Genomic DNA, 26,892 nt, shown 5'->3' with positions numbered 1-26,892 from the left:
CCTTTCTGTCCTCACTGAAGCAAAAATCCATATTTCATCTAAATGCTACAAGTCGTTATGTAAGAGCACACAGAGCACATCCCACCCCCTTTCATCTCTGCCTAGTGGGAGGACGTGTCCTCAAATAAATACGCACGCACACACAAACTCAGCATTACGAGGCTAACTTCCACCGACTGTCACCATGGCAACAAAAGGCAGCCATGCTCATCTGCCGAGTGCCAGATTAGGCTGTTTTTGAGTCATGCTTTTAACGAGAGCGCATCATTGTGCGTGATTCTTGAATCACGCCGGCGCTCGCCGCCCACGCCTCTGGCGAGAAGAATTTCTCGGTGACTGGAGCAGCTGGAGACGCCGGATGGGTAAAGCGGGAGGAGGGACTGGTGCTAATGGATTCTACGCCATCCTCTTCTGGTTACCCCACGCTATAAATAGCTCTGACCTTGAGAAATGAAGGGGGAGCTGGCGAATGCTAACTCTGCTTTTTAATATTTAATGAAAACACTGGTTTGTTATTTGTGGTGTTGTTTTTTGTTGATCCTGGGACAGAATTAACACAATCGTCAGCTCTGATACTGTGAAAATCGAAGCTGCATGCTGGCGTGTCTGCACGTCCGCACAAATCAGAGCTATTTTTGTTCTTTTGATCATTTTGAACAGATGCCCTCGAGCCATATCAACTCTCTGAGCGGCCCAACAACTCTCCAATCAACTCTTATCAGCTCAAAATATGTGTCACTGAAAAACCAACCCTTTTGAACACTGAGGGTTTGGTGACGGTGGTGGCGCTGGTTCCAGCCTTGGTATAGAGAGATGGCGTCCTGTGTTTGTACTGTGCTATCCTGGGAGTTGCACACCTCCATCACCTTCTCCCTCCTTGCCTGCCTCTGCCTCCCTCCAGTCTCCCTGTATGTGTGTGTTCATTGCCAGTCTAGCGCTCATCATTTGGATGGTGTGCTCTCTGCCCTCTAGACGCCCTCAGTGAATTCACTGCAGGTGTCCTGACTGTGTACCTGTCCTGCTTGAGGTCGTTAGTGTAACAGCAGTCAGTTCTCACATGACCTGAGCTGCCTTGTTGTTCTTAGCATACCAGTCATGGACATTACCTTGCTGGTGATGAGTGCATCAGTCATTAAAATACAATATTCTGAAAGGAGACATTCTGCATGATCAGTTTATAAATTGCCACTCTGATTCTGTTTGCCTCGTGCCACCTGTAAGACAAACAACGACTACCAACCAATAAAAAAATGACAAAAAAGATGATATAAATAAAGCATGACAGCATCTTTTATCTTTTATCATCTCGGTTTCTGTATATTGTTCTTTCTTCTCTCATTTTCATTTCTCTTTTTCCCCATACGATACATCCTTTACTTCCTGTATAATGAGCTGAGACCATGTCTCACACACACACACACACACACACACACACACACACACACACACACTTAATCATTCACAATAGGTTGTGATTTAGAGGAAGTGCATTAAAACCCTGTTTTGTCCATATTGCATGGTTTGCCTGTATAAGCTGACTAGGATGTCCTTCACTGCACTTTGTGTGATTGAAAAACAAAAATTCAGAGTGCTTTATGTTGGACAGTGGGCCCGAGATGACATCAGTAAACTCACAATATCTCATGTTATCACCTACCACACTTGGGTCTTTTCGGTGGAGAGTTTAGTGTCTATAACTTGATCACCAGGTGTTGTATGAACGTTTATGGCTGTGTCTGATCCATGTGTTAAGCTTTTCTCAACCAGACAGCAGGATCTGAATCAACAGTCTGCACTGGCTCTTTGCAGTCCGTGCTCTTCAAAAAACTGAAGGCAACACTTCAGTGTAAATAACGGCACAGGATGCATGTGGTATACTGCACTGTGACAAGCCAAAACTGGCCGATGCCAGCCATCAATCTCTGATCCTGGGAGATTAAGCAAGAGCGCTGGTGGTACAACACTCTCTCACACATAGAGACACACACACGCCCACGCACGTGGACAACCATGTGAGAAACAAGCCAAAGCATCAAAGGGGTGTGCGGACAGATGCTGAGAGCTGACATGGTGGGCTTACTGTATAGAGGGACATTAACAGTGCAAGGCATGCAAGCACTCATACAGTACCCAGGCCCAGATGGGGATTCATTATCAAATCCCTGCGGACAGACTTGTTTAGATTTCCCCTGACAGTGGTTAATGGTAATCTGAGAGACTTTGACATTCTCCAAATGTGTTAATTTTGTGTGTGATCCAACCCTTCACTGACCTCTGCACGCTATCTGAGTAAGGAATCAAAGGTAATAACGCAAAGCAGGGTGGCCAAAATAACCAAATAAAGAGCTGACAAACTCGCCTATTAGCTAATAAAATGTCTTTTTTGCCCTCGTGGTAGTGACGGCAGCAAAGATATGAGTGTTTGTGACAAGCCTGGGAGAGGAGCAGGGGGTTGGCGCTGCTGGTCGGCCCTGCAGGCCCCCAGGGAAACTCCCTCAGCCTCACACACTGTGTGTCCCCGTCCCCGGCCCATGAGAACCACACACATCTAAATACAGCAAGCCCCAGCATGAGCACCACCTGATGGCAACAGGATCAGGATTTTAAACCCACTGTTGCATTATATTGAGTGAGGCTAACTGTGTGTAACCTCCTCTGTCTATCTAACATATGTCTAACAAGTACTGTCATAGCCATCTCTCAAGTCCCCCACAGCTACGTCCCCTGCATTAGCACTGCAGTGTTCACTGCACCACTGCATATGACAGGCAGGCTGTGACACACTTCAACGAGGAAAAGAAACACTGCAGCTGTATTTCACCGTAAATAGTACAGGCATGTTTGTGTCAGTCATCAAAAGCCAATTTTAGCTTTTGCGTTCATCTTGGAAAAGCTTTGTGTGTTCACATGCACTCTTGTATCCTGGTTATGATCCTGGTTTCAGAGACGTGTTCCATGTAAATGCCTTATTCTGGATATGATGAAAACTAAGAGAAGACTCAAAACATATGTGGCATCCTGCAGACGCTGAAAAGCTGAAATGAACTCTGCACATTTCTTTAAACCGAGTCTTCAAAGTAGACACCGGATCACGTGCTCGGTTAGCTTTAAAAGGCCCTCACACCAACTCTGAGTCCAGTAAACTCAAGTCAGAGATGCTTGTTCTTCTCAGGGAAAATATGAAATCCACTCCCTTTCCCTGATAGATTTCTACCTTTTACTTTACAGTTTATCTGAAATAATGACTGTCTGTGGTATCTCAGCCTGATGCTATGCCCCTCTGTGCTGTCCCAAACCAAGCTTTACCCTGCTTAGTATGACAGATGAGCCAGAATCTCCTCCCTGCAGGTGCCTGCTTCTATTTATAGTCAGTAGCTTCTCTACCTCACGATGCTGACCCCAGACCAGCCCAGAGAGTCGCATCCCTGCTCACCAATCTGGGTTGAGATTAATCTGCCAGCCTTTACAGCAGAATAAAACCACGTCTCTGACCATGGGATCAGTGATGGAGGGCCCTGCGTGGTGGAGAGAATTAAATCAAGTGTTTCTCGGTTGGTCTGCTGGACGGTGATGAAGGCTTCGAAGGGAGCGGGAGCACCGAGCATGTGACCAAGACCCCAGGGGATTGGGGGAGGTGTGGGAGGGGTAGACATGTGACCGTGCATGATGAATAGACTAACATGACACGAATGTATATCATGTCTGTATCTTCTATCATCTATCTTGTTTTCACCATAAGCCTCTTTACCTCACAAGTTATTGATTTGTGTCTGCATGTATGTAGTCCCACACACAGCGTGCATACACTCGTACAGTGCAGGCTGCACATGTACTGTAAACACAGGGGCACACACCATGCGTAGGCCTGCTAATGCACACAACAGAGTGGATGGACGAGCACAGGGGAAGAGAAGCAAAAGGCTTCGGGCCTGGAAACAGACCGAGGATCAGAGTGTGCTGTAATGTCACACAGTGTTAAGAGAGCATGTGTGTGTTCATGTATGCATGCACGGGTTTGTGCAGTGATGGTTAAGTAGAGCACTGTGACCTTCATGAGAAAGGCTTGACATTGGACTTCATCTGATTTTGATTCAGTGCACATTCTGTAGATGCCGACAGCAGAGCCGCAAAGTCGATATCCTGCATTAGCATAAATATTCTTGCTCAGGGATCAACTGTCGGTAATTTGTTTACCATGTCAGAGACAAAATTTAAAAGCACACCCACTCCCACACAGGAAGCTGTGTGAAGTCCGATGATATGTCCTCAAGTGATGTCACATGAGTCAGTGTCAGCTGTGTCTGCAGACCTGCTCCTCATCTCCACTTGAGGCAAGAGACTCGAGGCTACATTAGCCACTACTAGCATAACTCACCCAGACCCGCAACTGAACTGTTGTTGGTCGGGTTGCATTGTGGGTAATGTAGGCACCAGGTTTTGATAAGATAACGGAAGTAAAAAAAAAAACAATACCAACTTAGTCTGACGTTGATATCGGATTCAATGCTAAACTGGTAGACTCCTCCAGCATACACTACATGGTCAGTTCTATAGCCTGAATAAAGGTAGTTTGTTGTTTCAGCCTTTCAAACACCTTTCCTGTGGAGACCTAGCCCTAACAATAACCCTCAAGTGTTTTCCTTGGCAGCCACAGAGCATTTAGTGACAAAACAAACCTCTACAATAGCCTAAATACCAGAATCCTTCACAGGATTACCCCCAATGTTCCCCTCTGAAGAACAGCTGTCCCTGGAAGTACAGGATCTAGAGTTACAAGTTTCCAAACAGGTGAGGCGAGGCACAGGTTTCCCACAAGTTCATATACACTTACTGGCCACTTTAGGTACACCTGTGTGAAGAAATGCAATCCCAATACAACAGCTCACAGAGGTGTGTCTAATATCTTGTCCGCCCCATCAACATACATGCACTGAATTCACACACTTACTATGAATTGCATGTAAAAACACCACTATAGCAGACCGTGTGCTCAATCTGCACTGTGTTTCTATGCAGGGACCACCCAGATAAATGCTACACAAGGGAAACACTGGAGGCTTTCTAAACCAATTCACCTCTCAAAACCTGATTGCACACCTCAGGCTGCTGCACGTGCAGTCCCTGTCCCTGACCACTCTTCCTAATGAGTTTCATGTCTGACATTGTTAAACAGTGCCTGCCGAGGATCGAGTGATTGACCCAAAAGAGCCAACAAAGCCAGTGAGCCCTCGCCAGGCAGCCACCACCCTCACTATTGTAAACACATCTGGTGAGCGCTGGTAAGCAGAAAAAGAACCAACGTGGGAAAACGAGAAATATCCAAATAGAACAACGTGTCCTTATATTTGTGCATACATGTGCATACACTAGCTGAATGATAATCCCAACAACTGCAGTTACAGCTGCTGAATATTCATCGTTTTTGACCTTACACGGGACAAAAGATGACAAAAACATCTGCTGTCACAATAATCCTGTACACAACATCTTATGTACGTGTAGTTTCAACTGATACGGTCCAAAAATAAACCCAGCCAACAGCGAAAGTGACCTGAAACACGCCTGAACATCCTGCTCCAAAAACACAGCTCGAGCAAGACCACATCTTACAGTTGCCTCTCTACATCTCCTCTGGAGCGTGCTCCACTTTCCTCCTGACTCTGACCTCCCGGTGATAGTGCAGTTAAAGGTGACTGCCACTCAGCTGAAAGTCTCACAAAGCGACAGCTGGGTCAGCGTTCGTTTGTATGTAGACCACCCTGCCACAGCTGAAGAGCGAATGTAAGAGTGTAATTCGGCTTGTCATAGCAGCGTACCGCCTGGAGCTAGTGCGGTGGCAATCAATGGGAGACTGACTTTGTTGACTAATGTTGTTTGGATGAATGCGTGAATTGTTGCAGGGTACTTTCAATGACCACCAACAGCATTTTCATTCAAAACTCCACCAATTTTGCAGGTGAAGTTCAGCTTTTTCACCATGAAGCCTGTGAAAACGGTATTTCTCCTGTGGCTCTGGAGGCTTCAGAGTCTAAAAAAACAACCCACATGATGTCATGATTACAGAAAGCCTGAAAACTGGAGGTGTGGAGAGTGAAAGAAGAGGTCATTCAGGAGGCAGTGAGTTCATTTTTCCCATAGATTATGTTACCTGACTCACAGCTGGAGCGCCTCTTTCCCTCGGATCGGCATGAAACTCTTCTGTTTGAGTCAACAGTCCAAAAGATGTGACTGAATGTGCATTTCAGCCAAGACACATCCAAACACTGAGCTTAAAATTCGGTCACATGCGCAGCTAATGGTGAGAAAACTGATTTCACAGCCCTGTTCTGTCACTCTCGACCTCTGCTACCTGTTGACCTGTTGTAAGATAATACTGAGGTAGAGTCGGAGACGGGGCGACTGAAGCTACTGTCGCTGCTTTCAATTTTGGGGAGTAATAAAGATGCTATCTTTGCCTCTGGAGAATCTACAGTGAAAACACAAAACCCGCTCTCTAGAGCCAGTGTTTGGTTTGTCCATTCAGGGCTACTGTAGAAACATGGCGGTGCAACATGGTGGACTCCACAGAAGAGGACCTGCTCCCTCTGTACACATAAAGGGCTCAATATGAGAAAACAAAAACACAAAGATTCTTTTTGTCAAATGATTATACACTAATGAAAACACTATTATAAATATTATATTCGATTTTGCCATATTCTGCCCATAGATCCTCCTAAATCATACACATTAGTCCTGTAACTGTCATGTGAATAGCGAGAATAATGAAATTCACTTTTCTCTGAAGGCCTATTCTGTGAGTATTTCAATAATGGATGCAAGCAAACTAGAGAAAAACGCACGACTCCATTGTACAAAGGCGAAAAAGAAACATCACAGCTTCACACTTCGCTCTCAGATAGCACACACTTATTTTACAAGAGCTCATCCAATTGATGAAAAGATGAAAACCGCTTTCAAACTAAAGCTTTGGTTTAGAGACACAGTGGTCGGCGCGTTTGGAACAAGGATTAGTCTGCAAAGCAAAAATGAAAGCAGAATCTTTAATTTCGTGTCTCCTTCTTTTCATACAGTTAGATTTCTCCCCGTGCGTGGGAACAAAAACACCAGACGTGATGGAAAAAAATAACGTCAGCGAATGCAACACTAGCTATCTGTGATGTTATCTTTCATACCTAACTAGTTACAAAACAACAGAGAGGACGTCTTCAAGTTTCAACAGCAGGTTTCTCTGTCAGTTAACATTCCGCCTTCTTGGCCAGGATAAATCACAGACCTATTAATTCTCACAGGATCCTTTCCAGGAATCTGTGTACATTATCACACCGCTCTCAGGGAGGCAGATACGTGACCTCATTTCTCTGTTCTCCTGAGGCTTTTACAGCAGCAGGGATGATGAATGTTTACATTACTATACCTCCAGATCTAGGCCAGGAGGTGTACTCTAAAAATCATATCAGATATAAGGCGCATACGTTCTCCAACAGCACGCCCTGAAAAAAGCAAGCACGTGGCATTTCATGCAAAATCCTTAGGTCTGGCTTTTAATGTCAATCTATTTGCTTTCAATCTGCTTTAGTGGACTTTCCACATGTGCCAAAAGCTTGATTCTATAGCTTGTAGCTAGCTAAGAGGAGAAATGGATTATCAGCAGCTGTACAAGCCCTGTGATTGGCTGACAGCTTCTGTTGTCATGGTTTTCATCCCTACAGATGGCCATGGTTTCCGTGGCAATGGCAGTGGGATCAGCATCGGCAGCATCACAGGGAAGAATATGCTAAATACACCGGGAGCATCTCTACATCGTCACTTCTCTCTAACCTTGTCGGACACAGGGGGACGAGAGGTGCGAACGCTGCCCTCCAAAAACAGCAAGGGAGGGTCCTATTTTTAAAAGGCTGCTTAGATTTGAACAAGGAAAAAAACAACTGCATGTCCTAAAAGCACAAAAAGACCTTCAAAAATCTACATACGTGACAAAGTGCTCAAACAAACAAATCCAATGTTTCTGGCTTTTGTTCGCCTTTTGTTCCCTCAGAGATCACCGGGGTCAGTACAGCGGGTATAAGCTCCTCTCTCGCCCCAGAACGACAGTCCCATCTGTCAGCCAACCTCCCCGGGACCTTTCACATGCACATCAGCACAACTGGCCCTCTCTGCAGCACGGGGCACAAGCCTCCCGCAGCCTATCGACTATACATGCATGATCATAATGCAGCCAGTAAAACAGTAAGATCACACGCAAGCTAACATTGTTCATCTGCTGTGGCTACCACTGAACCTCAATGTCACCACAACAGTGCATCCAAATCAGTCTAAAACTTAACAAATTTTTGCATGTTGCCAAAATCAACAAAACTCAGTGGTCGCTACCTGTTTCTAATTTTAATTCCAGCAAAGTCACAGAAATGCTCTCTTACATCTAGAATACTTGAAGTGGAAGATCGGAGTGACCTACCTGATAAATAAATCCTTTATTGTGGTCCACCGAGAGCATGCTTCCTGTAAGGTCGGGGCAGGATGCCCGCTAACTCCCCTTGTGCTTGCGGCAATGGTAAGACGAGAGGCTAAGGCTCAGGGCCTGAGCCCCACTCTGGACTCAGAGTGTGTGTTTGTGATTGTGTATGAGATTCAGAGAGAATAGCAGACAAAGACAGAGTCAGCTCCTCTGTTGGGCTATCAGTCAAACCCTCTCCTCTCCTCAGCCGCTCTCCTCAGCCGCTCTTCCCATGCTGGAATATGGCAGCAGCCTCACTCCGAAAAGCCCCGTGAACACAACATAAAAACAAAAGCAGGGAGCTCAGCACAGCTCCGACTCTGCCTCTGCCTCTGCCTCCAACGGCTTTCATCCAGGATAGCATCAAATGTTTCTGACAAGCGTCCATCCGCCAATCCCCCCAGAGAGATTAGCGCTCTGACATCACCGATGCTGTGCCGTGCACAGTTCTGCTCTGCTGAGCCTCCAAGCTCTGTTACCTAAGAGAAGCCTTAGGTCGCAGGGAGTCAAACAGCACCATCTTGCACGAGGGGCTTCACACAGTCCCGGTACAGCTCACAGCCACACATGCCGTGGTCACTGCACACCTCAAGCAGAAGAAGCACTGAGCAGGGCTGGCGTTGCAGTCTGACTGTATACAGCATGTGCATCTTTAAGTGCATGTGTCTGTATGTCTGCACAACCTACCTGAGGCAAAGAAGCTGCTCTCTGGCTGGAGTGCATTGTCAGCGAAACTGTGATCGAGACATGGTGTGCTAGAAACAGAACCGGAGGAACAAGCAACTATTTTTGCTGCACTGCCTGAGATGCCTGTCAAATTACCATAATGCTGTCTTTGTGGTTTATGTCATCTGGTATTTCTTGAAGCTTCAAGAGCAAAGATGACTTGTGATACTCACATGACACAGCAGAATCACACTTAACACTGCACAATCTCATTTTCAATATGCCTCTCTCCTCCTCTTAGCATCTGTCTCTCACGTTCTCCGTGCAGCTCTGTGCCCTCTTCTTCTACGTACCTCCATGCCCTCTTCATCCTCCTCTCCACTGACACTGCTATAATTAACCATGGAAAGGAGCACAGCCGGTCTAGGCTCCTAGCTGCGGTGGGGAGGCTTCCTGCCTGCCTGCCAGTTTTGCACAGTTGGATCACCAAATCAAACAGAGATTTCACACTGATCCAAGAACACCACGCTCAAAAGAACAAGCCCGGGCAACTCCAGCAGACTTCCTCCGTCTGTTCTCACTGATCTTCTCCAACCTGACCAATCATCCAGCACCTAACTGGACAGCCTGGCAGACAGCCTGCTGTTATGTCAGGGTCGTAATTAGGACCACGCCAGTCAAATCCAAGTCAAATCCAAGACCCGGTCCACTTGAGTTCCAGTCAAGAAGTGCTTGACAGGGTTTCAAGACCAGCAAAGGGATTTAGCTCTGTAACCTTCACTGCGCAACAAATTACACCACAGCCCCAAAAATACAGTCACGTACAGAGACAGTTCAGAGAGTCTCCAGTTCAATCACTGAGATTCAACGCTCAAAGGACATCAATCTGCAGGCTCACCATAGCAATGTTAATGATGCTTAATGCTTTACCAGCTGATCCACAGGCTACACAAATGACGATTAAACAGACTCCATCAACCAAGAGAGACTACCTCCCTTCCCTTGATGTGTGGCAGCAGCTCAGAAAAGAGTCAAATAAAGGACATGTCTATGCATTGGCCATTATTTTGCTATTCTGGGACACCTTGTTGTGCTAATGCACAAGATACTGACTAATCACTCAGTATCTTGTCAGCGGTCCAGCTACGCTAACTGGCTACTGGACATTTAGCTAGTTTCATATTTAGCATATAGGCAGGAGAGTGGCATCAATCTTCTCATTTAACTCCCTGCAAGAAAATGAATAAGAGCATTTCCCAAAACCTTACGCTATTTCTTCAAGATCAGTTGAATGTCACAGCCCTGAAACTGTCTCATCTGGGGTTTCACCAGTCTTTTTCTGGTTAAAATGAGTCCACAAAACGTCAGATTTAATCTAGTATAAAGACAATTGTTTCATATTGTTCAGATGTATTCAAACACTAAGATTTGAGATCATCTGTTGATGACATTTGGGAGCATCATGGTACCATCAGCTGTAGCCAGTTTTTGCTCTGACAATAAATCCATAGCTCAGGTATCTCACAGCACAGGTGATAAACATCCCTGCATCCTCACAATAAGTAGGGATACAGAAGTCCGAAATTCTGGGAGGCTTCACAGTTTGGCCAGTGGCAGCCGCTTTGTGCTCAGCCTTGTCCTCAGTCTGGCTCACAGCCCACAGTTGCATAAGCAATATTTTGTCAGAACAGATGACATGGATGCATCAAAACTCTTCTCTACGACCGGCTCGATTGCCTGCTTCCACTCACATCCTGCAAGCTCTTCAAAGCCATTTCCCTTAATTCCCATTATCTATTATTATTTATTTACCCAGCATGTTCTCAGCCTTGCGTGGCTGCCAGATGCATTGTGACATGTGTGACAATTGCGATCTAAAAATACATGACATCTGCTAGAAAAGCTGGCTAATCAAAGATATAAACCAAATACAGATGTGCATTATTACTGTAGATTATAGGTTACAGACAAGATGGATTAAGAACAAAATCTGATCACACTTCTGCCATCAGGAAAACAGAAAGCGTGCCTGATAATCTGCCTAATATTTTACTTTTTTAACTTTGAATTACTTCTTCAGTGGCAGAAGAAGTGTTCAGATCCTTTATTTAAGTAAAAGTCTAATACAACAATGGAACAAGTTAAAGAGCTGCATTCAACAAAATGTATCTGAAATATCAAAACTGAACACGCTTATTTTGCAGTAAATGTAAGGATTGATGGGTCTGTTATTCTTTCATACATATGTCATTATTAGATAGTACATATAGATGCATCTTGAGGTGGAGCTAGTTTGAACTACTTTATACCGAGTTGTGCCTCTCCAAAGGGGTCAAAAGTTGCATAAATTTGGTGTTATTTCTGGCATTTTTCTCTAATCGTTGAGCAGTCACGGAAATGAAGATGGGAGATATTTAGAGGGGTCACAAGCCAAAAAGGTTTGGAGACCACTGACTTAATCTGACCGACTGAAACACACTATTGCCACATTATCACCTCTAAAGTTCATATGGCAAACTTATGAGCAAACTTTTCAGACACTGGGCAACCTTCATGGGGATTTGTAAGTACCAATATTTCCTTTTAGCTCTGTTTTGGTTTCCTGAAGGAAACGTCTGACTTTTTATGGCTGCTAAATGCTCTCATTCCATCATTTGACATGTTGGGAGTGAGAACAGGTTGTCTGTAGCAGTCTCATACTATCCGGCATATTGAAAAATGATGCCGAAGTGGTATAGAGTGCATTAAAAAGTGACAGCATGGGTCCTGAACAAGCATCCGTATGTGACGAGCTGGTACAGTGGATACTTTTAGGATTTTAGCAGAATGAAGCTGATGGAGGCAGCAAACAGGAAACAAATAAAGCTACGGGCTGTAAAAGCCAAAACAATGAGCTGAAAGAAGCTAAAGCTGAGGGGAACTGCAGAGTCTCTGTTGTCACTGCGAGAGACAGCTTTTACACAAAAGCAGTCATGTGATTCATTAATCTATTATCGTGTGTTTTCTGCGTAAAGATCTGAAAAGTAACTGTGACCTAGAAGCATAGAGTATACTCAATTAAACACAAATACCTCAAATGTAATGAATTACTTTCCACCACTGCTTCTTAAAGCTGTTTACGGACTTGCTTTCACATAACAACAGTCAGCACATTTCTTGTGACCTCCTTTTTATTATTCTGGCCTTGACCTTTAAATTTTCTTATTTTATTACCTCTTGCTATTGATTTTCAGATCGTATCCTTGCGTTTTTAAACCGGTCTGTAACAAGTGTGTTAAATTGAGTTGTCACTGATATTACTGAGCAGATCAATAGGACATTTTTGCGGGGCTGATGAAGCGAATGAGAGATGTACTCACCACATCTTTATTCTCTTGGGAACTTTGTTCCTGCAAGTCAAAGAACATCAAGAAATCAATCAACAGGACAAAAGCAAGACGTGGATTCTTCACTGTGACACCAGATGCTCTTAACTTGTGCCAACTCAAAAACAGTGAGAGACAGGGCATTAGCAATGATGCATTCACATACAGCCCTTCCTGCTGTAAATTAAACATACTCTCATGCTTGACCTTGAGAACCCGGTAACCTGGTAGAACCGGGTAGTTTTTGTTGTGTGAGGAGCCCCTGAGATCCTCGCCATGCTAACACCTCACATACCCGTACACATCCTGGAGAAACCATGACAACGCATTTGCTTGCCATGTAGGCGGAGGGACAGGGGAAGCAGCAATGAGCTACAACAACAGGAGAAGCAAGCACACTGCATTGAGACTGCAGGGGAAACAGAAGAGACATCCCACGCCACATCAGGCTTCACTGGAAGCTCTGGAAAACCGAGTCCTCATGTAACACGTCCACAAATAGAACAAAACAAGGAGGGTATTGATTTGCCTCCAGAGCAACTGTTGCTTTTAAACATGGTGGCACAAAGCAAACACATTTCATCTCTCTCCTCTGGCGTTTCTTTCTTCTTCTTCTTCTTCTTCTTCTTCTAGGTACAGGCTCACCTGAATGCTAATGAGGGGGGGCTGACCTGCAGAAGCAGGCTCTGTCTTCAATGTGCTGCATTTGAGACAAACTCAGTTGGGATTCTGCCATTGGGCTCTGACCTGAGGGGGACACTTATTGGACCTGTTTGGTTCCTCTCGTGCTCCAGCATCATCCTGATCCCACTCTGGAGAGGATATGTGAGGGGAGGGATAACCACTCACATGTGACACAATCTGATGACTGAATTTATGCTAATGTGTACAAATAGGCTAAATTGGTTATGAATAATAATCCAGTGAGCTTGTTCCATCCAGCTGATGAGACATACACCTCCCTCTGTCTCCTCACTGTTAGGATCAAACACTTGGTGCTCTCATCTCAGTACTGTATGCTTAAAGCAACAGCTTGGCACAAAACTGGTAAACCTGTCTGAGAGGCAACATATCATGGATCCTTCCAATGCAGACAGTAAGGTGCCACTGATTAACTGTAGCTGCTGTGTAACATCGCATCAACCTGTACAGTGCATCACAAATGCCTTCTGTTTGAAGGTGTGGGCGTTTGTAGTGAGAGAGATGCAGAATTCGCTCAAATATGAATTGTGTACACGGTGAAAACATCAGTTGTGTCAATTTGTGGTGCGCAACATCCACGTTTGTCATGATATGCAGGCGGCACGACCAGCAAAGCAGTCAAAATATGGGTCATTTTGATTTACAAAGGGATTGAATATGATTACACTGATGGGACGTTTCATTACAACTGTGCCTGTGTTATTCTAAAGGGAAATTACATAAGCTGATGACCAACAACCCATTCAGCTTTGTCTAATATTCGGAGCTACAGTACACGAAACTGGACATAAACACAACAATAGCGTGTCTGGTTAGGCTTACCGTTGGTAAGAGCGGCTCCATTTGAGCTCCTTGATCCGTGATGTCCATCTTTTCTTCTCCTTGGCTTCACAATAGACAAGTCGTGATGCGCTGCTGCGCCTCTGTCAAACGCTGCTTGAAGACGAGGTTGGCTTTTGTGATTTCTTTCTCTCTTTTTTTTTTTTTCTTTTCTCCCCCTCTCACATTCACCGGCCGGGTTTTCTCAAATGGAGGTGGCACAGCATTCCCGTCCTGCCCTACATAATTTACGCATGAAGGAGGGAGGTAGTGCTTCCCATTACACGCGTTTCAGCCCTGGACGCGCTGATGATGAGGCGCACAGACGAGACGCGCTGTGCGCACATTTTCACCCTGAAATTCATTTGTGAGGACTAATCCTCCATACGTGCGTATTTCTAGCCACACAAGCAGGCTTTATATGTGGAGATATTTTAGTCTAAATGACAGCAGGCGCTTGTTTATCGCCAAATTGTGAATTTAAAACGTCTCATCCATGAGGTATCACCGTGATATCTTATAGGCAACAATTCAAACAATACTGCTATAGCATCTTTGTGTCATCTCTCCTGCAGAGGTCAGAGCCCTCTTGGCAGTGAAATCCATTTTAAAGGCAGCAGCAACAATCACACACTCATGTTGAATGCCTTTCGAGTGGAGACAGCGTGTCCTGTTCGAGGGACACACACAGGCCCTCTGTCAGAACGGGTCGAAAACAGCCGCAGCCATCTGTACTCGGCCCAGATATAAATCACTGTGTATTCAATGATCGTGGAGTGGGGGGGGGGGGGGAGCACCATGCAGCAATGCACTGGCCATCCCAGTATTTATTGTAGCTGCAGCACGCGATGGTGCACCGGCATCAGCATCCAGATTACACAAGCACGCCGCTGCAGTGAAGTTTATACACTGGCGCCCTCCTGTGGTGAAACGCACGAAACGTCAATTAGACTGAGCGCAATTAGCGCTGCTGCACAGCAAATAGCTTTGGCTGGGAAATCATTGAAATCTGATTTACTCACAGTGCAATTGCGTTATCTCAGTTCAGAGGAATACAGTTTAATGCTGTTACATGAGTGTCCTTCCAGAGAAGACAAAATGCTGCGACATGACTGCGTTACTGGATTAAAGATGAACGCAGCATTTAATAATAAAAAGTTGATTATTATTATATTATAGTATGATTACGGACAGGTAAGCCAACTGCAAGGATTCCCAGGATGAGGCACAGAGCCTCATCCAAGGTCCCTGACAGGCTTTCAGAGTGTCCCATAGTAATCTGACAAGCGATTTAATCAGCAGCTCTCACTTCATTCAGCTCCATAAAGGATAACATGGGTTATTAATTAGCTTAATTAGCTCACTTTCGCCGTCTATCTGGACCACGCCGCAGTTACCAACTGGCATCCTTTTCTCAGATGGGACTCTGCGGTGCACACAGCCATAACCACACATATTAATACTCAAAAACTTTTACGCGGACCTGGGTCCGTCCACCTGGAATCAACACCTTGGGAGAGAAGTCAGGATGTTGTTGTTGATCCGGATCCGGATCCGCCCAGCCAGGCGTCACAGCACCGACAAGATGGCCGAGAGTACGGGACGAAAGTGAGGGAGGAAACAAAAACACTGGCGAGCTATCCTTGCCGCGGATGCCAGATCTGTAGGGCCGCTGAAGACTGGTTAAAGCAAAGATAAAAGCTCGGTAATCGGTTTGTTCCAGACTCCGTTCTTGGGGTGACATTTGCGGTATGCAGACAAATTGTGCTCCGAGCCAGCTCGCTGACGGAACGTTGGTCAGGTTGTCTGCGTTGGCTAGCTAGCTAGCGAGCTAACCATGTTAGCTAGCTGACAACACCGTTAGCGAGAGAATACGCTTTCAGAAAGTGACAGTGAGGTAATTTTACAATAAACAGTTGCTGCTACTTCTTCGTTTCTTTCGTTGCAACAGTAAACCCCCACGAGTGGAAAAAAAAATCTGACTTAGCGCACCGGTTAACGCTTAGCCAGCAGGTTAGCAAACTAACATTGCGGATTTCTTGTTTGCAGCTTCAGAGTTAGCATTAGCGAACGTCTGTTAGCTTGCTCAGCTGTTTTGGATGACTTGGGGTTGTTCCGACACAGGGGAAGTACACCAGCGTGTGTGGAAGGACGTTTTTCTCTCCACATAAAAGTACCTGAACGGTTCTCGGCAGGCCCGCGCAGCCAGGTGTCCTGGAGGATTGCTAACACTGACGGCACCACAGCCGGGACTGTAAACACAGGTCAAGCCGAGGAGAGCTCTGCGTTGTCGCACGAGGCGCAGATCCAGTCAGCATCACTATGGCCCATTCTCCAGTTCAGGGCAACCTGCCGGGGATGCAGGTAAGCTAAATGTCTTTTAAGTTTGTTCCGCAGTAAGTAGTTGAGGTCACTGCAGAACAAAATGTACACTCTCTGACTCCCTGCTGTGGGTTTGTGCAGCGCACACCTTTCCAACTCAAGTGTGAAATCTCATCCTCTTGCGATCGGAAGTCGGACATATTTCAAAGATCATGATGCACCTAAGTGTTACAGAATGAAATGCATGTCAGGCGTGTAGCAGATGTCACAGTCTACTGTAAGACATCCAAGGCAGCATGGCAGAAAGTTAATTTACATCTCTGCTATGTCGTCATATTAGTTTATTGTCACGCCGTCAGCCCCTGAACGCAACATCTTTGCAACAGTAAGATATGCACTGAACACAAAATTCCGATCTTCTAGGCATAACTTGAAAGCAGTAGAGCTCTCTGGGTCCCCCGTACAAAGACAGTATTATGCACACATGAGCCTTGTTCTTGCCTCTGCTGCTATCTTTAGGATTTTGCCTATAGGGGATAATTGTGTTGGGTAGATAACCAGTGGAGATAACTGCTCCTGATGTAAACTGCCTCATGCACCAGATTACATTCCCTGTGCAGGCTTGTTAGCGGATATCTCTGGTTTGGTTTGCATGCAGATTCAGAATCTGGGGGAGGATGCATCAGAGGCAGATGAACTGCTGGGATTTTGGCACCATTAAAGGCTCCAGTCCATTTAGAGCACAATAACTCATGCTACACTGTGAAGACGGTATGTGGTGCCAGTCCCAGCGATTGTTCTTAAATTAACCTGCAGGACACAGAGGCGAGTGTAATCAAAGTTTGAGCTTGACGGTTGAATCTGTTTTAGCAATATTTTCACATTTCAAAGACTCATTTAATGCATGTCTAAATCTACCAGTGGAAGCTGTAAATCAGGCAGCAAAAGCCCACATTTGCCTGCAGTTTGACTTGAAACTCATGATCCAGTTTGACCCCTTATTCCCAAACAAAGCATCTTATTGTTAATAAAATATTACTTATCCCTTTATCGCTTCTTAATCCGTTCTGCACCACACTTTGAATCAGCGGGATCACTGTTTAGTTTCTTGAGTAAATCTCTTTCATGGCACCAAAATGATCTCCTTTGGTGACATAAGGATCCCTTCTTGCGTAAGGCAGCTGTTTTCATTTTTAGCTATCTCAGAACGGGCACGTTGACCCTTTCTCTGCTCCGAAAAGGTCATAAAAGGAAGTTGTTTTTGTCGGTGCCTGCTGTTGTGTTTCCCACATAACAGCCTCTGGAGAGTAAAGTCATTGTAGTTCACATCTCACTGTGTTCAAGTAGGTTTTTTCTCCTCCATACATCACTCAGATACTACAGTGTGCTACCCCAGAAAAGTTGGAAACAGGATTTACTGTATTCACTCAACACATTTCCAGCTTTTTTCTGCTCTAATAAACACTTCAAATGTCCACCTAAGACACTTTGAAGTCATACGACAGAACTGCATTTGTCTCTCTCGGTCTTCTGGGCTCAAGAGGAGTTATAATTGTGTCTCAGAGTGCCAACGGTCCTTTTTGGCTGTACAACTAATAGGATGTTAGAGATGTTTCATCATTGCATCCCAGCACAAACTGGCTCATTTACAGTCCCACCACGTGATCTGTCCCAAACCACGAAAATCAGGAAAGAGGTAGTCAGAAGAGGTGACACACGGGACCATTTGAGTCATTCCTGTCCCTGTCAGGTCACGTATCAAATGCTTACCTGCATGAGAATCTACATGAGGTTCTCTGCAGGGATCCCTGATTAGAAATGAATGCATTTCATCTATAATCCTCATCGTCTAAACAAGAAAAATATTAAGAAGTGATGACCAATGGGATGCTGCCCTTACCCCCCCATCAACTTTGGAGGCCTGCTATTGGCTGAGTCAGTGGTTGAAGGCGGGCACTGTGGTTAGACATAATTGTAGTTCTTATTTTAAAATGCTGACGACTCACCGCACTCAACACAGAAGATTCGCTCCAGGACTCTGTTAAAAGTTTCTTTTAGCTTCTTTATGGAAACCCTGAAAAAGCCTTTTTTACTTTGCTCAGACCATATTTGCACAAATGAACTCAAGTTCAGAGTCAACAGCAGAGCTGCAGTCATTTTTCAAGCAAGAAACGGCCAAAAATTGCTGCTGCAGCCACTCAAATTTTAGATTTTATCTCCTCTTATCTGTTATTGTACTGTAAAATTGAATATCTTTGATTTTTGGCCTCTTGTTTGGACAAAACAAAACATTTGAAGATGTGTCGCTCGATCCTGAGAAGCTGTTTTCTGACATTTCACAGCCTAATCGATTAATGGAGAAAAGAAGGGGCAGACAGTAAACCCCAGGGGTGCACCATGGTATTGAGAGGACTAAACGTGTATTTTAGTAGCGTATTTTAAATTCTTTTTAACATGCATCTTGTCCAATTGTTGCACTCTTTCCCTTTCATTCTCCTGTGTCTCTCTGTGTACACAAACACAAGGTGTTGCAATGAATGAATTAATTTATCCTGTAAGAATGGCACCCTGCTGGTGTTTCCTATTCACTCCCCAACATTCAGTTCTTTTCAAACATTCCTTTTTCTTTCTTTATTTTAAATCCGCCTCCCCTTTCCCCCCCCTGCTTTGTTCCCCCTCCCGTCACCGGCAGAATGCCAAAGCTGACCCGGAGGAGCTGTTCACCAAGCTGGAGCGCATTGGCAAAGGTTCGTTTGGCGAGGTGTTCAAAGGCATCGACAATCGCACCCAGAAAGTGGTGGCCATCAAGATCATAGACCTGGAGGAGGCGGAGGACGAGATCGAAGACATCCAGCAGGAGATCACAGTGCTGAGCCAGTGCGATAGCCCCTTTGTCACCAAGTACTACGGCTCATACCTGAAGGTTTGTTTCACACATGCTGACGCAGGACACGGCTCTAGTCCACATAATATGCATCAGTAGTTCAGTATTTTTGCATCCGTCCCTCATAAATCAAACCTCCATGTGAGCAAATGGAATGAGACATAAAAGGATTTCTCTTCCTCTACCCGCTTCTTCCCTGAATAATCCTAAATTAAAAAGGGATTAGCCTCAGACGTCTTCAGACACCCACCAAGCCCTTATTAATGTCATCATGACTTGTTTAAGAAGGCACCTGGCTCTTGACATCTCTGAATAAGTCAGTAACTTCGTTCACAACCCAGCTGTGAAATGCACTAAACGACCGCTGTCTGTCTCTGTCTCCACTCTTCCAGGACACTAAGTTATGGATCATCATGGAGTATTTAGGAGGAGGCTCCGCATTAGATTTGGTAAGTGATTCCTGCTCCATGTTTGTGTTGCACTGAGCTTTGCACTGTCTCCCAGATCACCCAAAAAGACAATAAAACATCAATATAATTGCTTCGCGGAGGTGGTAAACACTTCCTACCATGCTCCACGATGCTGTGAAATAAATAGAAGTTAGACTAATATCAACCACAGCCAGGATTTTGACCTGACACCTTGAAGCATCTCATCCTGTCTGCTATCAGCAGAGTCACTTGACGATGATGATGTTTTACATGATCTCTGGGATTGAATTCTTACCTTTTGCACACCCTGATGCTGCTGATTTGGTTTGAGGGCCAAAAACTCTGATCTCCTCCTCCCGTCTCTATCCAAAAAGAAGGACAGAGTTACTCCAGATAATCCACAGACATGACTCTGAGCTGTTTTGTTGCCTGGAGATGCAGTTGGCAGGCATATTCAAGAGTAAGAAGAAAAACTGTTCACACCAAGGTTGTGAGTAACCATGCTGACATTCATCCAGATCTTGGCAAATCACACCAAAACCATCTTAATGCCATGTTAGCCATGTATGTAAATAGCAAAGTACATTTTCTGCTTCAGGTCTGGGAACCCTTAGACTCATTCCTACTGAAGATATAAACCTTTAAAAACAGCTCACACACATAGTTTCATTTTTTTTTTTTTTTTAAAAAAAAGGCCAAATGATTTCCAAAAACAGCTGGCCACTGTAGTTTTTATCAAACGTTTCTCAAACAGGAGGAAATAGTGCATTTGTAGGGGACTATTTTTAGCTGAGGCTTAATCCACATTTGGTGCTCTAGTGAGTATTTCTGGCAGCAGGACGGTGTGTGTGGGATTGAGTCAAAATAAACCACTGCGTGTGTTCATGGTAGTGAGGGAACATGTCACCCGGTCCAACAGCGTGGCTCATACACGTGTTTTTAATAGTTTTTGGACAATAACGGAGCACTATGGCACAGAGGATTCACATATCAGGCTTTGGTTACTCACACAGTACTTGAAAGCAGGAAACATTGATCACCAGCCGTGTGATCTAATGTAATGTTAGGTGCACTGCTCCTTTAATCTGGATCAGAGTTGTGTTTTTAGCTTTGCATAAGTTCCTCATTGCTGTCCCTCTACTGTCAGCCCTGTTGGAACGAATTATCCCGAGGTTCAGCTGACACCCACGGCTCACGGTCTTTGTTTCTCTTCTAAAGATGGAGCCTGGAGCTCTGGATGAGACCCAGATCGCCACAATCCTGAGAGAGATCCTCAAGGGCCTGGAGTATCTCCACTCTGAAAAGAAGATCCACAGGGATATCAAAGGTAGCTGACAGACCGAGACTGCTAGAGGACACGGGTTTCAGCATCAGCGAGCACACTTAAATATCACATGGCACCTTAATGGTATTGACGTCCTTTTATGGTTTCATTCAGTCTGTAGTTTGTGTTTCGTCGGGGGAATTAAGATGAACGCTGCGGCGGTTCACTAAAAGGCTCCTGACAGTTGTTCCCCCTTTGATTAAATAAATGGGTGACGCTGATGAATGGCATTGACAGAAGTGTCTGATGACGCGGCATTGGCTTCTCGCTCGGTGCGATCACGTCAACCTCCCATCTGTCCTCTCCTCCGCAGCTGCCAACGTGCTGCTGTCCGAGCAAGGAGAGGTGAAGCTGGCGGATTTCGGCGTGGCGGGACAGCTCACCGACACTCAGATCAAACGCAACACCTTCGTCGGCACGCCCTTCTGGATGGCGCCCGAGGTCATCAAACAGTCGGCGTATGACTCTAAGGTAAGACAGCGGGTTATGTCTGCGCTGTGCACCATTGCACTCGTCTCGCTGCATTGATTTGCATTTCTCTGTCAGAATCGCACTTTGGAACAGTGCTAACAAACACTGCTGTCAGACTGCACCCTGCAGGGAACGTCACGTTAACAGTGAAGTGACAGAAAGCAGGAAACTCTGGATATTGAAGCTGCTACTACTTTAATAGGTACCCTGTGGAGTTCTTTGATACTATCAGTGCTTTGTTCGTACAGTGTTGTGCAGGCAGCGGCGGAGTGTGTGACCACACGTGACACAATGCGCACCCTCGCTGATCATTTCACGCCGTTCTGTTGATCAACACTTGGTTGTTGTAATGAGCAAACAACGCACCTGCAAAAGCAGCGAGCTTGTGGAAGTGGATGTAAACATGCATTATCAGCGTGAGAAACACTGAATGTAAACATTTGTTTGTTTACAAGAAAACTCTACACTTTTTTTTCTCACTCTGCAGAGAAAGCGGCAGTGCTGCAGGTGTAAAGTAATAGTATGCTTTAAATGAGGTCATCCATTTATACAATGAAGACACAGAGCGAGCAGGGCTGGTCATTCGCAGCTTTTTTTAAACCACAGCAAACCGTCCTTTAACTCTCGACGGACAGCTGCAACCTGGAAGGCCAGGGTGACATGACCAATCAGGTTGCTCGAGCTAATGCTGCCTATCAGGAGCTAATCTGTTAGCATGTTTACTGCCTGCTGCCCGCTCGTATAAAGACCATGTATGCTAAGTTTTCACCAGGTCTCCCTGTGTGTTTCAGGCTGATATCTGGTCTCTGGGCATCACAGCCATCGAGCTGACGAAAGGCGAGCCGCCGCACTCAGAGCTCCACCCCATGAAGGTTTTATTCCTCATCCCAAAGAACAACCCGCCCACGCTGGAGGGCAACTACAGCAAACCGCTCAAGGAGTTTGTCGAGGCCTGTCTCAACAAAGAGCCCAGTTTTGTAAGGATTTTTTTTTTTTTGCATTTTTAAGGATCTTTCTGGTTTGTTTCTCCTTCCTGCGTCATGTGCTCATCTCTTCAATTCCACAGAGGCCAACTGCCAAAGAGCTGCTGAAGCATAAGCTGATTGTTCGCCATGCGAAAAAGACCTCCTACCTGACCGAGCTGGTGGACAAGTACAAGAGGTGGAAGGCAGAGCAGTCTAGAACCACAGAGTCCAGTTCTGATGAGTCTGACTCGTAAGTCTGATACCATCCTCATCACGTCAGATGTGAGCTTTTTTCCCCTGAAGTACAGCAGAAATGCACCAGAGATTTCTGCTTGTAACTCACGTCATCTTCATGTTGCTTGTTTTCACTGCGTGCCATTATGCTGGCAGCTGTTTTGACTCCTCTAAAGTAATTTTGACCGAGGCAGACTCTGATCCTCTGTGCTGCTTTCCTCCCACAGTTGTTATGATGAGCTTTAAGCACTTATGTGTGACTTCATTACTCATCGTGATCAATGTTCAAAGCCTCCTTCATTTCCGCCCAATCAGAGAGCAGGATGGCCAGGCGTCAGGCGGGAACGACTTTGGCAGCGACGACTGGATCTTCACCATCCGGGAGAAGGACCCCAAGAAGCTGCAGAATGGGGAGGGACAGTCAGGAGCGGCAGACCAGGTGAGAGCACCACAGCTTCAAAAACAGGTTGTCCTCCAGGCGCTGATTTCCTGTCTCAACTCTTTCTGTCTTTCCACAGACAAAAGACATTCCAAAGAGGCCTTATTCACAGAGCCTGGCCACAGTCATCTCTCCTGCATTAGCTGAGGTGAGGAGCTCTATCCTAGGCTTATGTAGAGGAAATGTCTGACCCTTCAGCTGAGTTTGCTTCTAACGAACGCTGGTGCCAGTCACGCCCAGATAGGTCCTCCGCTTTGATTAAACTGCTTTTCTCATCTTGTCTGTCTCTTATCGATCTAATCAAATGTCTGCTGCCTCGCCTTCCTCCTCGCTCCCAGCTCAAGGCGAGACAGGAGCAGGTGAACGGGAACCCCATGGTCCTGGATGAGCTGAGGGAGGCCATCCTGCTGGCTGAGGAGGCCTACCCCGGCATCTCCGATTCTCTGGTGGCTCACATGGTCCACAGGCTCCAGAGGTAACGTCTGGCTCTGGTTTTCTGCACAAACTAGACTGTAATCCAAATTGTCAGCAGTTTTCTTTCATGCAGCAAATGATAATAATGTGCTGTCCTTGTTTTCTGTTTTACAGTTTCTCCACAAGCAGGACGTCCTCCACCTCCCCCTAGTCATTGGCTCTCTGCCCCAGCCCTGCTCTCCCAGGCCCCCACCCCCCCAACACCACAGCCACTTCAGAGGGTTAAAAGCCAGGGGTCAAGTCATTCAATACCAGCTGACCATGTTTGACCTCCCGTGTCGGGGGGCGGGGCTAATGGAGCCTGTAAAAATGACTGAACTCCGACGCGGAGGATAGCAGAGAGACTCTGGAGAGCTTCTTTTAGCCACGTGTGAGAGGAGAAGCTCGGGGGGCAGCAGAACCCGTCGAATCGGCTGTGAGGGGACAAGACTCAAACTCAGAGCAACAGCCGAGCCACACTCTGGGCTCTGTATACACCAGACTTCTCCAGCCTCACACCGCCGAGTCTCTGTGTGGAATTTGCTCGACAAGGAGCCGAAATCCCCCCCCCCCCATCCCCAAAATCCAAGACAAGACTTCATTCCCCCTCTTAAATATCCCAGAACCTCTGAAAGCATGCTTGATGAACCTGCAGGGACATTATCTTAGTGTGCAAGCTGCGTGTGTGCGTGCCTGAATGCACGACGTGTGTGTGGGCACCTGCGCGTATGTGCGTGTGTATGTGTGCGCACGTGTGCTCTCGCGTTATGTAAGACTCCCTGTTAAGGCAAATTGCAGCATTCTTAATGAAACCTCAGGTAAAGTGCTTTAAGTGGACTTTGTCCTCCGAGGCAGCGGGAGGAGGAGGAGGAGCAGGAGGAGGAGGGGGGTGGGTCGCTATGCTGTACATGATTACGAGTTGCGGGAAATGAATCACTGTGTACAAAATGGTCATGCGCATTTTGTAGATATTGATGATGTTTAAAAGTAGATATTTAAAGATTTCAAACGTTACTCCGACCGACAGACAGACAGACAGACAGACAGAACAGAAAATGCCTTGCCTTTTCAAGATACACACCTCCACGTTCTGGCATTTCATCAAGAGGTTTAGTTTGTTTTCTTTTACTTGTCGGTGAGTGAAACTCAGTATTCATCCGCGTTTTCTTACTAAGTGACTGAGCTGCAATCTTCCATTCAATCACCTGCTGAATCATCCAACTAATTATGATACTGAGCTTATTTTGTTTAGAGGCAGAAGCTTTTCCTTTGTTTTTGTAGTCAGGGGATGGGGGGGGACTCCTACCTGTGCTTATGTTTAAACAATTTAAGTCAGTTTTGAAATGTTTAGGTCAAGGATGAAGGTAGATCTGTGTCGACAGTGGCTCTTAATTAAAAAAAAACTTAAGTTGAGGACAGTTCAAAGGGGAACCACTGCGTATGGCTGATATCATGTGAAGTATTATTTCCTTGGCTTGTAATTTATCCTTTGCGTTACTTAAAAGCTAAAGTGGAGTAACTGGCAAGGACCATCGTAGGCGATCGCGACACTCGCTCACGGCCAAACTGAAGCGCAGATCAGGACGAGCCAAGCCGCCGAGATCAACGCCAACCGTGTTTCCTCACTCCAGACATTTCTGTTCTCACTTCCACACCATGCTAGAAGTGCCATGTCCTCTTTCATGCTTTCACCAGATGTTTGTAGTATGATTTGCACCTTTGTTTTTGTTTGTTTTTTAATTTTCAGATTTTTTTTGCACTTTGAGAGTGTGTCGAGTATTTAAAGAAACCTGTTAAGAGGGAAAAAAAAGACGAAAAAAGTTGCTAATAGCCATGTTTTACTATATATGTTTACTTAAGAGTTCCAGAATTTACTACTGTGCTAATGCAGCAATAATGTTGAGGAGTTGCATCAAGTCGCACTTGTCAACACAGGGATTGAATGAAATTAAGAAATATCTGATATTTTTATAACTGCAAAGAGTTAAGTATGGAAATATGGAATGCTTTATGGATATGGGCACCTGCCTCTGGCAAAAAAATATCTATACCTTACAGAAAAACATATGCTACGGAAATAAAATGTGTACATTTGGTCTCCTTTATCATAGCTGACAGTTTATATTACTGTATATAATCTTTGCTTGTGTCATTTGAGGATTCCCAAGTTAAATGTAAGCTCCTTGTAAGCTTTCAAAGTGACATGAGAAATAAAGATCTAATGCTAACTGAGAACTTGGCGTCGTGCATGGCTCATTTACTCCTGACACTGGCTTCCAGTAAGATATAGTATTGACTTTAAAACACTGCTGCTTTACGTCATACATTAAGGAATTCATATGTCCGTAGCACATAAACGTTATCACTTTTTACAATGTACGGAATTACCAACTATCAACCAAGTCCTGACCCATTCAAACCATCCTCCCCTGTTAGCTAACTTAGCTCATATTAGCCATATGCTAGCAAACTACCAAATAGCTAACGTTAGCTAACAGTTCAACAGCTAACAAAAATAATTTAGTTTGACTTATGAGTGTTGAGTGCATGACAGTAGCATACCTCTTTCTGGACAGAGGTTTTCCTTCTTTTACTTGCTGACCCGCCAAAATTTTTAAACTGTTGATTGACCTTTCGCCATTTTCTTCATTTCCGGTCTCGCTGCGCTGCTCAGTACACCGAACGGCACAGGGTGGGCGAAACCAAGTTTTCTACAAGGGGGGGGGGGGGGGGGGTAGATTAAAATGTATTTTCCGTTGTTTGTTTGCTTATTGAATTACATATAATAATAGACAATTTATTTGTATTTAATTAAAATACATACTTTCTATCGGAGGGTTGTTTAGGCTGGTTTTGATTACTGGGGGCGTTAAAACCCACCCACTCCCCCCGAAATTACGCCTATGGGATAAATCGTAATGATTTTCGTGAGTTATCCTCGAGCGCCACCATGAGGTTGACATTTTTAATTAATGATATTCCCATCAGCCTTGCTTGAACTTCGTTGTTTAGTGCTAATTAGTAATTGTTAAAAGGTGGTGAACACGGTAAACATGTGGAAAAGATCAATAGAAGCTACAGAAAGAGATTTTGCTGCTCCTTTGAATGTCATAAAAACATAAACACCCATAAATTGCAAAATGTTAGGAACACTTGTCAAATATTTCGTGTTCAGTCTTCTCCCTGTATAAACTGTATACTGTGCATGCAAAAAGGTTTTATATACTGGAAAATAAATGTATTTGACATTATGTTATAACTTCGCCTTAAAAAAAAACTGTGTTTACTGACAATTCCTGGCTAGCATCTTTATTGAAGAG

The 26,892-nt window shown here is 45.1% G+C and overlaps 2 protein-coding genes across 7 annotated transcripts in view; one reads left to right on the top strand and one right to left on the bottom strand.

The window, feature by feature from the left end:
• Window positions 1-14,381, bottom strand: part of LOC143315923 (sodium-driven chloride bicarbonate exchanger-like) — a 37,961-nt gene extending 23,580 nt beyond the window's left edge. For 3 of the 6 annotated variants that reach the window (XM_076723492.1, XM_076723489.1, XM_076723490.1), the window contains exons 1-2: window positions 14,053-14,337; window positions 12,523-12,552 (exon numbers count right to left, since the gene is read on the bottom strand). In XM_076723492.1, coding sequence (XP_076579607.1) covers window positions 12,523-12,552; window positions 14,053-14,100 — 78 coding nt within the window. In that variant the 5' untranslated portion in view covers window positions 14,101-14,337. Of the gene's footprint in view, window positions 1-8,458; window positions 9,054-12,522; window positions 12,553-14,052 lie in introns of those variants that run through there. The other 3 variants (XM_076723493.1, XM_076723494.1, XM_076723491.1) reach the window with 3 other exon arrangements.
• Window positions 14,382-15,617: 1,236 nt separating this feature from the next.
• On the top strand, window positions 15,618-25,805 carry stk24b (serine/threonine kinase 24b (STE20 homolog, yeast)). Its single transcript, XM_076723495.1, has 12 exons — window positions 15,618-15,754; window positions 16,174-16,413; window positions 19,064-19,294; window positions 19,648-19,704; window positions 20,905-21,013; window positions 21,324-21,481; window positions 22,273-22,458; window positions 22,548-22,696; window positions 22,996-23,119; window positions 23,199-23,267; window positions 23,458-23,594; window positions 23,708-25,805. Exons 2-12 carry the CDS (start codon window positions 16,372-16,374, stop codon window positions 23,742-23,744), a joined length of 1,299 nt encoding a protein of 432 aa, XP_076579610.1. The 5' UTR covers window positions 15,618-15,754; window positions 16,174-16,371; the 3' UTR covers window positions 23,745-25,805.
• The last annotated feature ends 1,087 nt before the right edge of the window (window positions 25,806-26,892 follow it).

The sequence above is a fragment of the Chaetodon auriga genome, chromosome 23 (assembly GCF_051107435.1).
Source record: "Chaetodon auriga isolate fChaAug3 chromosome 23, fChaAug3.hap1, whole genome shotgun sequence".
In the NCBI taxonomy this organism is placed as follows: Eukaryota; Metazoa; Chordata; class Actinopteri; order Chaetodontiformes; family Chaetodontidae; genus Chaetodon; species Chaetodon auriga.
This window is presented reverse-complemented; position numbering and strand designations above follow the sequence as displayed.

Bases quoted from the DNA above. Each gene is read 5' to 3' on its own strand.
- stk24b (XM_076723495.1), top strand. From the start codon at position 16,372: ATGGCCCATTCTCCAGTTCAGGGCAACCTGCCGGGGATGCAG. The intron at 23,120-23,198 runs GTGAGAGCACCA...GTCTTTCCACAG, and splicing joins AGTCAGGAGCGGCAGACCAG to ACAAAAGACATTCCAAAGAG. The intron at 23,268-23,457 runs GTGAGGAGCTCT...CCTCGCTCCCAG, and splicing joins TCTCTCCTGCATTAGCTGAG to CTCAAGGCGAGACAGGAGCA.